The sequence below is a fragment of the Leucoraja erinacea genome, unplaced genomic scaffold, assembly GCF_028641065.1.
Source record: "Leucoraja erinacea ecotype New England unplaced genomic scaffold, Leri_hhj_1 Leri_1664S, whole genome shotgun sequence".
In the NCBI taxonomy this organism is placed as follows: domain Eukaryota; kingdom Metazoa; phylum Chordata; class Chondrichthyes; order Rajiformes; family Rajidae; genus Leucoraja; species Leucoraja erinaceus.
Genome location: NW_026575962.1, coordinates 10001 through 22375, shown reverse-complemented (window position 1 = coordinate 22375; position 12375 = coordinate 10001). Strand labels below are relative to the sequence as shown.

The 12375-nt window shown below is 48.0% G+C and overlaps 1 protein-coding gene across 1 annotated transcript in view; it reads left to right on the top strand.

Annotated features, from left to right (window-relative positions):
- Positions 1-842: 842 nt before the first annotated feature.
- LOC129716089 (serine/threonine-protein phosphatase 2A 65 kDa regulatory subunit A alpha isoform-like) overlaps positions 843-12375 on the top strand; it is a gene marked incomplete at both ends in the record, with an annotated part of 19803 nt that continues 8270 nt past the window's right edge. Inside the window, 4 exons of the mRNA XM_055665976.1 lie at positions 843-973; positions 4659-4891; positions 7278-7425; positions 9902-10057. Coding sequence (XP_055521951.1) covers positions 843-973; positions 4659-4891; positions 7278-7425; positions 9902-10057 — 668 coding nt within the window. The remainder of the gene's footprint in view (positions 974-4658; positions 4892-7277; positions 7426-9901; positions 10058-12375) is intronic.

The window sequence follows — 12375 nt, the reverse complement described above, 5'->3', positions numbered from 1 at the left end:
ATTGCCTGGGATGTCAGGGGGACTGTCTATAGATAGAAGAAAGACTGGATAGATTGGCTTTTATCCTCTCTAGAATTAGGAGATGTGAGGGAGGGATCTTTATAGAAACTTACAAAATTCTTAAAGGGTTGGACAGGCTAGATGCAGGAAGATTGTTCCCGATGTTAGGGAAGTCCAGGACAAGGGGTCACAAACACAGTTTAAGGATAAGGGGGAAATCCTTTAAAACCAAGATGAGAAGAACTTTTTTCACACAGAGAGTGGTGAATCTCTGGAACTCTCTGCCACAGAGGGTAGTTGAGGCCACACAGTTCATTGGCTATATTTAAGGGGGAGTTAGATGTGGCCCTTGTGGCTAAGGGGATCAGGGGATATGGAGAGAAGGCAGGGATGGGATACTGAGTTGGATGATCAGCCATGATGCACACAATACTCCAGGTGTGGTCTCACCAGGGCCCTGTACAACTGCAAGAAGGACCTCTTTGCTCCTAGACTCAACTCCTCTTGTTATGAAGGCCAACAGGCCAAAACTGCACACAATACTCCAGGTGTGGTCTCACCAGGGCCCTGTACAACTGCAGAAGGACCTCTTTGCTCCTAGACTCAACTCCTCTTGTTATGAAGGCCAACAGGCCAAAACTGTACGCAATACTCCAGGTGTGGTCTCACCAGGGCCCTGTACAACTGCAGAAGGACCTCTTTGCTCCTAGACTCAACTCCTCTTGTTATGAAGGCCAACAGGCCAAAACTGTACGCAATACTCCAAGGTGTGGTCTCACCAAGACCCTGTACAACTGCAGTAGAACCTCCCTGCTCCTATACTGAAATCCTCTATGTTGCAGGGATGAACAAGAAACTTTTTTACCTTCCAGATACAATCTATGATGAAGATGAGGTTCTCCTTGCGTTGGCTGAGCAGTTGGGAACATTCACTGCGTTGGTGGGAGGCCCAACGTATGTCTACTGCTTGCTGGTACGTACGCAGGTATCTGACACTGAGTATGGAGTGCAGAAGTTTAGTTTCCAGATTTACAGCACGAAAACAAGCCCTCCGGCCCACCACCGACCAGCCATCCTCACACTACATGGGCGGAAATCCCAGGGGGGGACAGGGGGGACAGGCCCCCTCGTGCTTTGAGAGGCGGGGGACAAGTGTGCGAGTGGCAGTGTGAACTGTGAGGAGAATGCAGGGTGACTTGGACAGGTTTGCGGAGCGGGCAGATGCAGTTTAATGCGGAGAAATGTGAGGTTATCCACTTTGGGAGCAAAAACAGGAAGGCAGATTACTATCTAAATGGCGTCAAGTTGGGAAAAGGGGATCTGGGGGTCCTTGTACATCAGTCTATGAAAGTAAGCATGCAGGTACAGCAGGCAGTGAAGAAAGGAATCGAATATCGGAGCAAAGAGGTCCTTCCTTCACCACTCTCTGTGTGAAGAAATATTTCCTAGTCTCAGTCCTAAAAGACTCGGTCCCTTATCCTTTTAAATATAGCCAATGAACTGTGTGGCCTCAACTACCCTCTGTGGCAGAGAGTTCCACAGATTCACCACTCTCTGTGTGTGAAAAAAAAAAATGTTTCATCTCATCTCGATTTCCCCCTTATCCTTAAACTGTGTGTGTGGCCCCTTGTCCTGGACTTCCCCAACATCGGGAACAATCTTCCTGCATCTAGCCTGTCCAACCCCTTAAGAATTTTGTACGTTTCTATAAGATCCCCCCTCAATCTTCTAAATTCTAGCGAGTACAAGCCGAGTCTATCCAGTCTTTCTTCATATGAAAGTCCTGACATCCCAGGAATCAGTCTGGTGAACCTTCTCTGTACTCCCTCTATGGCAAGAATGTCTTTCCTCAGATTAGGGGACCAAAACTGTACGCAATACTCCAGGTGTGGTCTCACCAAGACCCTGTACAACTGCAGTAGAACCTCCCTGCTCCTAGACTCAAATCCTCTACGGCAAGAATGTCTTTCCTCAGATTAGGAGACCAAAACTGTACGCAATACTCCAGGTGTGGTCTCACCAAGACCCTGTACAACTGCAGAAGAACCTCCCTGCTCCTAGACTCAAATCCTTTTGCTATGAAGGCCAACAGGCCAAAACTGTACGCAATACAGTTTTACAATATGCAATATAGGTGGCCGACTAGGAAAAGGGGAGATGCAGCGAGACCTGGGTGTCATGGTACACCAGTCATTGAAAGTAGGCATGCAGGTGCAGCAGGCAGTGAAGAAAGCCAATGGTATGTTAGCTTTCATAGCAAAAGGATTTGAGTCTAGGAGCAGGGAGGTTCTACTGCAGTTGTACAGGGTCTTGGTGAGACCACACCTGGAGTATTGCGTACAGTTTTGGTCTCCTAATCTGAGGAAAGACATTATTGCCATAGAGGGAGTACAGAGAAGGTTCACCAGACTGATTCCTGGGATGTCAGGACTGTCATATGAAGAAAGACTGGATAGACTCCGCCTTGTACTCGCTAGAATTTAGGAGATTGAGGGGGGATCTTATCGAAACTTACAAAATTCTTAAGGGGTTGGACAGGCTAGATGCAGGAAGATTGTTCCTGATGTTGGGAAAGTCCAGGACAAGGGGTCACAGCTTAAGGATAAGGGGGAAATCCTTTAAAACCGAGATGAGAAGAACTTTTCACACAGAGAGTGGTGAATCTCTGGAACTCTCTGCCGCAGAGGGTAGTTGAGGCCACAGTTCATTGGCTATATTTAAGAGGGAGTTAGATGTGGCCCTTGTGGCTAAGGGGATCAGGGGGTATGGAGAGAAGGCAGGTACGGGATACTGAGTTGGATGATCAGCCATGATCATATTGAATGGCGAATGGTGCAGGCTCGAAGGGCCGAATGGCCTCTACTCCTGCACCTAATGTCTATGTTTCTATGTAATACTCCAGGTGTGGTCTCACCAAGACCCTGTACAACTGCAGAAGGACATATCTCTTTGCTCCTAGACTCAACTCCTCTTGTTATGAAGGCCAACAGGCCATTGGCTTTCTTCACTGCCTGCTGTACCTGCATGCTTACTTTCATAGACTGATGAACAAGGACCCCCAGATCCCCTTTTCCCAACTTGACACCATTCAGATAATAATCTGCCTTCCTGTTCTTGCCACCAAAGTGGATAACCTCACATTTATCCGCATTAAACTGCATCTGCCACGCTTCTGCCCGCTCCGAAACTCAACTCCTCATGTTATGAAGGCCAACAGGCCAAAACTGTACACAATACTCCAGGTGTGGTCTCACCAGGGCCCTGTACAACTGCAGAAGGACCTCTTTGCTCCTAGACTCAACTCCTCTTGTTATGAAGGCCAACAGGCCAAAACTGTACGCAATACTCCAGGTGTGGTCTCACCAGGGCCCTGTACAACTGCAGAAGGACCTCTTTGCTCCTAGACTCAACTCCTCTTGCTATGAAGGCCAACAGGCCAAAACTGTACACAATACTCCAGGTGTGGTCTCACCAAGACCCTGTACAACTGCAGAAGGACCTCTTTGCTCCTAGACTCAACTCCTCTTGTTATGAAGGCCAACAGGCCATTGGCTTTCTTCACTGCCTGCTGTACCTGCATGCTTACTTTCATAGACTGATGAACAAGGACCCCCAGATCCCCTTTTCCCAACTTGACACCATTCAGATAATAATCTGCCTTCCTGTTCTTGCCACCAAAGTGGATAACCTCACATTTATCCGCATTAAACTGCATCTGCCATGCTTCTGCCCGCTCATGTTATGAAGGCCAACAGGCCAAAACTGCACACAATACTCCAGGTGTGGTCTCACCAGGACCCTGTACAACTGCAGAAGGACCTCTTTGCTCCTAGACTCAACTCCTCTTGCTATGAAGGCCAACAGGCCTAAACTGCACACAACGAAAAATCGCTGCAAGACCCGGTCGCAAAAGGTATTATTAGTTTTATAGGCCTCGATAATATAGTTATAATAGTTTTAAAATTACTCTCTGATTTCGCAACCTCTCGCAGCCCCAGGGTTTTATAAAGCAAACAATTAAAGGTATGTACCTTATTTTTACATTAAATGGGGCATATATATAACCCTGTATATCGTTATCTATAACGAATAGTTCATTTTGGGCTTTTTATATCCCGCAGTATTTTTCTGGGCATTTGAGGGCACTAATCCAGCGCTATGTCAACGTTCTAAACCAGCGCGTTCCACATGAACCCACTAGAACCCGATTAAATAAATGCATTTATTTACAGCAATTGAACACTAAATTCCTTCCATTTGGCCTATAAATTAATGTAAATTAGAGTTCAATAAAAATCATGTTATATTGTGAATTATTTGTGAATAATCTTTGGACACTTAGGCTATTTAAAAATGTTTTAACTCTTTCCTTAAGAAATGGGCGTTTGACTATCCAAGATCACAGCTTTTTTGTAATGTCCATTGAAAATCAATAGGGAACAAGATGCTAATTTCCGAGTATGAAAATGGTCATAACTTTTTTAATACTTGAGATATGAAAGTGAATTTGGTGTCAAATTGAACTTATTGTTATGCTTTATCTGATGGGATAAATAAATTGCAGACTTGATTTTTTAAATCTCAAAATTTTGTAACATTGCTACTGTTACTTGCTCCACATGCTTGGTAAAATGGTCTCCTCTTCTCTTCCCCTCCAGCCGCCACTGGAGAGCCTGGCCACGGTGGAGGAGACCGTCGTACGTGACAAGGCGGTGGAATCGTTGCGTCTCATCTCCAAGGAGCACAGCGCGGCTGATCTGGAGCGCCACTTTGTGCCGCTGGTTAAACGCCTCTCCACCGGCGACTGGTTCACGTCTCGCACGTCCGCCTGTGGTCTGTTCAGCGTCTGCTATCCCCGAGTCTCCAGCACCGTCAAAGCTTATCTCCGGCAGTGAGTACCGCTGAGAAAGTGACTTTGATAACAGCGAAATAGCGTTTCCGTGCGGTTCCCGGAGGTTTTTGTCAGTCTCCATACCTGCTTCCACTGCCTGCAACCTCCGGCAACCACCTGCAACCTTCGGGAATCACCTTAGCACCGACACACGGCACACTGGTACACAGCACACACATGCGGCAACTCTATGTATGTCTGTCTGTCTGTCTGTCTCTCTCCCTTCCTCTCCCCACTACACCTTCTCTGTCTGTCCCTCTCTCTTTCTCTCCTTCTTTCTCTCCTTCCTCCTCTCCTTTCTCTCCTCCTTTCTCTCCTTCCTTCTCTCCTTCCATCTCTCCTTTCTCTCCTTCCCTCTCCTACTTTCTCTCCTACCTTCTCTCCTTCCTTCTCTCCTTCCTTCTCACCTTTCTCTCCTTCTTTCTCTCCTTCTTTCTCTCCTTTCTCTCCATCCTTGCTCTCCTCCTTGCTCTCCTTCTTTCTCTCCTTCTTTCTCTCCTCCTTTCTCCTTCTCTCCTTCCTTCTCTCCATCCTCTCTCTCCTTCCTTCTCTCCTTCTCTCCTCTCTTTCTCTCCTTCTTTCTCTCCTTCTTTCTCTCCATCCTTCTCTCCATCCTTCTCTCCTACTTTCTCTCCTTTCTCACCTCCCTTCTCTCCTTCCTTCGTACTCGTGTTTTATGTTTTTTAATTTATTGTTTGGATTTTTGTATGTAATTTATGCGCCTCGTGTTAGTTGTATGTTCTGTTGTTCTGCCTGTTTTATGATGTCTTGCTTGTAACGGTGAAATCGACAGAAGGATGGAGGGTTGGGTGTGTATGCGTGCTTTGTCTGTGATATTTATTTATTTGCTTATCTTTATTATTTTACCGTGGATGTTTCGTTAGCTTTAGAAATGTTTGAATGCTGCACTGACTGGCTGACATTTTAATTTCGTTGTACATGGCCCATGTTACAATGACAATAAAGAAACTATTCTATTCTTGTTTTCTTTTTTCTGTACAGCACTTTGGTCAGCTTTGGTTGTTTTTAAGGTGCTTAACAAATAAAGTTATTATTATTATTATTATCCCTCTCTCTTTCTCTCCTTTTTCTCCTCCTCCTTCTCTCCTTCCTTCTCTCCTTCCTTCTCTCCTTCCTTCTCTCCTCCTTCTCTCTCCTTCCTTCTCTCCTTCTTTCTCTCCTTCCTTCTCTCCTTTCTCTCCTTCTTTCTCTCCTTCTTTCTCTCCTTCTTTCTCCCCTTCCTTCTCATCTTCCTTCTCTCCTTCTTTCTCTCCTTCCCTCTCCTTCTCTCCTTCCTTCTCTCCGTCTTTCTCTCCTTCCTTCTCTCCTTCCTTCTCTCCTTCCTTCTCTCCTCTTCTCTCCTACTTTCTCTCCTTCTTTCTCTCTCTCCTTCCTTCTCATTTTCCTTCTCTCCTTCTTTCTCTCCTTCTCTCCTCCTCCTCTCCTCCTTCTCCTCCCTTCCATCTCTCCTGTTCTCTCCTTCCCTCTCCCCCTCTCCCCCTCTCCTCTCCTCCCCTCCTCTCCTCCCCTCCTCCACTACCCCTCTCCTCTTCTCCTCCTCCCTTCCCCTCCTCCTTCTCTCTCTTCCTCTCCTCTCCTTTCTCTCCTCCCCTCCCCTCTCTTCTCTCTCCTCCTCCTTCTCTCCTCTCTCTCTCTCCTACCTTCTCTCTCCTCTCCTCTCCTCTCCTCTCCTCTCCTCCTTCTTCTCTCCTCTCCTTCTCTCCTTCCTTCTCTCTCTCTCTCCCCTTTCTCTCCTCCCTCCTCTCCTTCCTTCGTCTCGTCTCCTCTTTTTTAATTTATTCTTTGGATCTTTGTATGTCCTTTCCTCGCCTCGTTTAGTTGTATGTTCCCCTGTTCTCCTCTTTCTCCCCTCTCCTCTCTTTATTTTTTCTGTACAGCCTTCCTCTCTCCTCTCTCCTCCTAAGGTGCTTCCTCCCTCTCCTCCTTATTCTATTATTATCCCTCTCTCTCTCTCCCTTCTCTCTCCCCTCCTCTCTCTCCTCCTCCTTCTCTCCTCCCCTCTCTCCGTCTCTCTCTCTCCCTCTCTCTCTCTCTCTCCCTCTCTCTCCTTCCCTCTCTCCCTCCTCTCTCTCCTCTCCTGTCTCCCTCTCTCTCACCTCTCTCACTCTCTCTCTCTCCCCTCTCTCTCCCCTTCTCTCTCTCTCTCTCTCCCTCCCCCTTTCTCTCTCTCTCTCTCTCTCCTCTCTTTCTCTCCCCTCTTCTCTCCTTCCTTCTCTCCTCCTTTCTCTCTGAAAATAGCAATGAATAAGATTCATCTCTTAATTGTGCTTTCCCTGCCCTGAAACGTTTGATCTCTCTCCCTCTCCTCTCCTCTCCCCTTCCGACCTCATCCGCCTCGGCTCCCGCACGTCCGCACGTCGGGCAGAAACTTCAAGAGTCTGTGCACAGATGATACCCCCATGGTGAGGCGGGCAGCGGCTGCCAAGCTGGGCGAGTTCGCCAAGGTCCTGGAGCTGGACAACGTCAAGTCTGAAATTCTCCCCTTATTCTGTACCCTCGCCACAGATGAACAGGTAGGAAAAAACGGCCTGAAGCAGGGTCTCGACCCAAAACGGCACCCGTTCCTTCCTTCCAGTTTTGGTCTCCAAATCTGAGGAAGGACATTCTTGCCATAGAGGGAGTGGAGAGACGGTTCACCAGACTGATTCCTGGGATGTCAGGACTGTCTTATGAAGAAAGACTGGATAGACTTGGTTTATACTCTCTAGAATTTAGAAGATTGAGGGGGGATCTTATAGAAACTTACAAAATTCTTAAGGGGTTGGACAGGCTAGATGCAGGAAGATTGTTCCCGATGTTGGGGAAATCCAGGACAAGGGGTTTAAGAGGGAACTGCAGATGCTGGAGAAGTCGAAGGTTACACAAAAAAGCTGGAGAAACTCAGCGGGTGCAGCAGCATCTGTGGAGCGAAGGAAATAGGCAATGTTTCGGGCCGAAACCCTTCTTCAGACAAGGGGTCACAGCTTAAGGATAAGGGGGAAATCCTTTAAAACCGAGATGAGAAGAACTTTTTTCACACAGAGAGTGGTGAATCCCTGGAACTCTCTGCCACAGAGGGTAGTTGAGGCCACACAGTTCATTGGCTATATTTAAGAGGGAGTTAGATATGGCCCTTGTGGCTAAAGGGATCAGGGGGTATGGAGAGAAGGCAGGTACGGGATACTGAGTTGGATGATCAGCCATGATCATATTGAATGGCGAATGGTGCAGGCTCGAAGGGCCGAATGGCCTCTACTCCTGCACCTCATTTCTATGTTTCCAGAGATGCTGCCTGTCTGACCCGCTGAGTTACTCCAGCACTTTGTGTCCTTTTCTGCATCAACCAGCATCTGCAGTTCCTTAAAAATTTAGTTGAGAAACCGACACGCAGGAAAAAAAGCTGCCTTGCTCAAAAAACAGTCTACGAGGGAAAAAAAACTGTTTCCGTGTAACCTCCCCGCAGTAATCAGACATCATCGGTCTGGACCCGAAACGTCACCTGTCCACGTTCCCCACACAGAGATGCTGCCTGACCCGCAGACAGGAAACAGTAGGGATTAACGGGTCCCTTTCAGAATGGCAGGCAGTGACTAGTGGGGCAGCGCAAGGCCCGGTGCGGGGACCAGCAGTGACTAGTGGGGCAGCGCAAGGCCCGGTGCGGGGACCAGCAGTGACTAGTGTGGGGCAGCGCAAGGCCCGGTGCGGGGACCAGCAGTGACTAGTGTGGGGCAGCGCAAGGCCCGGTGCGGGGACCAGCAGTGACTAGTGTGGGGCAGCGCAAGGCCCAGTGCGGGGACCAGCAGTGACTAGTGTGGGGCAGCGCAAGGCCCGGTGCGGGACCAGCAGTGACTAGTGTGGGGCAGCGCAAGGCCCGGTGCGGGGACCAGCAGTGACTAGTGGGGCAGCGCAAGGCCCAGTGCGGTTTTAAAGGATTTCCCCCTTATCCTTAAGCTGTGACCCCTTGTCCTGGACTTCCCCAACATCGGGAACAATCTTCCTGCATCTAGCCTGTCCAACCCCTTAAGAATTTTGTACGTTTCTATAAGATCCCCCCTCAATCTTCTAAATTCTAGCGAGTACAAGCCGAGTCTATCCAGTCTTTCTTCATAAGACAGTCCTGACATCCCAGGAATCAGTCTGGTGAACCTTCTCTGTACTCCCTCTATGGCAAGAATGTCCTTCCTCAGATTAGGAGACCAAAACTGTACGCAATACTCCAGGTGTGGTCTCACCAAGACCCTGTACAACTTCAGTAGAACCTCCCTGCTCCTAGACTCAAATCCTCTTTGGCAAGAATGTCTTTCCTCTCATTAGGAGACCAAAACTGTACGCAATACTCCAGGTGTGGTCTCACCAAGACCCTGTACAACTGCAGTAGAACCTCCCTGCTCCTAGACTCAACTCCTCTTGTTATGAAGGCCAACAGGCCAAAACTGTACGCAATACTCCAGGTGTGGTCTCACCAAGACCCTGTACAACTGCAGTAGAACCTCTTTGCTCCTAGACTCAACTCCTCTTGTTATGAAGGCCAACAGGCCAAAACTGTACGCAATACTCCAGGTGTGGTCTCACCAAGACCCTGTACAACTGCAGAAGGACCTCTTTGCTCCTAGACTCAACTCCTCTTGTTATGAAGGCCAACAGGCCAAAACTGCACACAATACTCCAGGTGTGGTCTCACCAAGATCCTGTACAACTGCAGTAGAACCTCTTTGCTCCTATACTCAACTCCTCTTGTTATGAAGGCCAACAGGCCAAAACTGTACGCAATACTCCAGGTGTGGTCTCACCAAGACCCTGTACAACTGCAGTAGAACCTCCCTGCTCCTAGACTCAAATCCTCTTGTTATGAAGGCCAACAGGCCAAAACTGTACGCAATACTCCAGGTGTGGTCTCACCAAGACCCTGTACAACTGCAGTAGAACCTCCCTGCTCCTAGACTCAACTCCTCTATGGCAAGAATGTCTTTCCTCAGATTAGGGGACCAAAGGTGTTTCTTCCTCCCACAGGACTCAGTGCGCCTACTGGCGGTCGAGGCATGCGTGAGCATTGCCCAACTCCTATCCCACGATGAGCTGGAGAAGCTGGTGATGCCCACACTGCGGACCGCCATGGATGACAAGTCGTGGCGTGTACGGTACATGGTGGCCGATAAATTCATCGAGGTAGGCGGACGTGCGGGCGGACGTGCGTTCGGGCGAGCGGGAGGGAGGGATTCTCAGATCCGTGGACCCGACCCGAAACGTCACCCTCGCCTTCTCTCCAGTCCCGCTGAGTTACTCCTTAAAAATAGCAATGTTACAAAATTTTGAGATTTAAAAAATCAAGTCTGCAATTTATTTATCCCATCAGATAAAGCATAACAATAAGTTTAATTTGACACCAAATTCACTTTCATATCTCAAGTATTAAAAAAGTTATGGCCATTTTCATACTCGGAAATTAGCATCTTGTTCCCTATTGATTTTCAATGGACATTACAAAAAAGCTGTGATCTTGGATAGTCAAACGCCCATTTCTTAAGGAAAGATTAACATTTTTAAATAGCCTAAGTGTCCAAGGATTATTCACAAATAATTCACAATATAACATGATTTTTATATCTAATTTACATTAATTTATAGGCGTAATGGAAGGAATTTAGTGTTCAATTGCTGTAAATAAATGCCCATTTAAATCGGCTTTCTAGTGGGTTCATGTGGAACGCGCTGGTTTAGAACGTTGACATCGCGCTGGGCATTAGTGCCTCAAATGCCCAGAAAAATACTGCGGGATATAAAAAGCCCAAAATGAGCTACTCGCTATAGAAAACTTGATATACAGGGTTATATATATGCCCCATTTAATGTAAAAATAAGGTACATACCTTTAATTGTTTGCTTTATAAAACCCTGGGGCTGCGAGAGGTTGCGGAATCAGAGAGTAATTTTAAACTATTATAACTATATTATCGAGGCCTATAAAACTAATAATACCTTTTGCGACCGGGTCTTGCAGCGATTTTTCGTTAATGATTTACTAGGCTGAACATCTGCGATTAGAACAGCCTAGTAAAAATCGCGTTTTAAACCCGCCCCCTCCAAACAGCGGCAAAATCACGCACACGGGCTGGGGCAGATTCCCAATGACGATTCAGGTAGGTTTTGTAACATACCTATTAAAAATTTCGTTGAGAAACCGACGGGCAGGAAAAAAAGCTGCCTTGCACAAAAAAACAGTCTGCGAGGGGAAAAAACTGTTTCCAAAAACGGTAACCTCCCCGCAGCAATCAGACATCATCGGTCTGTACCCGAAACGTCACCTGTCCACGTTCTACACACAGAGATGCTGCCTGACCCGCTGAGTTATCCAGCACTTTGCACCTGTCTTTGTTATTCACCATTATCTTCCATAAAATGCTATCACTACTCCTCTCCTTACCCTGTCTGTCCCCCCTTCTCTCCCCCTCTTTCCACCTCACCTCTCCTTCCCCCTCTCTTCCACATTCTCCCTCTCTCCCACCTCCCCTCTCGCCTGTCTCCTTATCCCTCTCTCTCCCCTCTCCTTATAACCATATAACAATTACAGCACGGAAACAGGCCATCTCGGCCCTACAAGTCCGCGCCAAACAACTTTTTCCCCTTAGTCCCACCTGCCTGCACTCGTACCATAACCCTCCATTCCCTTCTCATCCATATGCCTATCCAATTTATTTTTAAATGATACCAACGAACCTGCCTCCACCACTTCCACTGGGAGCTCATTCCACACAGCTACCACTCTCTGCGTAAAGAAGTTCCCCCTCATATTACCCCTAAACATCTGTCCCTTAATTCTGAAGTCATGTCCTCTTGTTTGAATCTTCCCTATTCTCAAAGGGAAAAGCTTGTCCACATCAACTCTGTCTATCCCTCTCATCATTTTAAAGACCTCTATCAAGTCCCCCCTTAACCTTCTGCGCTCCAGAGAATAAAGACCTAACTTATTCACCTATCTCTGTAACTCTCCTTCTCAACCCCCTCCTCTCTACTCTCTCCTTAACTCTCTCTCTCCCTTCCTCTCTCTCTCCCCGCACTCCCCCTTCTCCCTCTCCCATCCCCCCTCTCTCCCTTCTCCTCCCTCTTCCTCTCCTCCCCCTCTCTCCTATCTCCTATCTCCTTCTCCCTCTCTCTCTCTCTCTCCTCTCCCCTTCTTCTCTCTCCCTCCTCTCTCCTCTCTCTCTCCCCACCCCTCTCCCCTCTTTCTTCTCCCTCCCTCTCCTCTCGTCTCTCTCTCCTGTCTTCCACCCCACTCTCTCCTCCCTCCTCTTTCTCTCCTCCCCCTCTCTCTTCTCTTGCATGTGGCTGCACAGCCTTGGACAACTCCTTCCGTCCTGCACGTCTCGATTGCATTCGTCGAAACAGGGCTCTCAATCCCCCCCTATCTCCTGTCTCTCCCCCCCCCCCCACTCACCTCTCCCCCTCCCTCTCTCCTCTTCTCTCTCTACCCCCCTCCCCTCTCTATT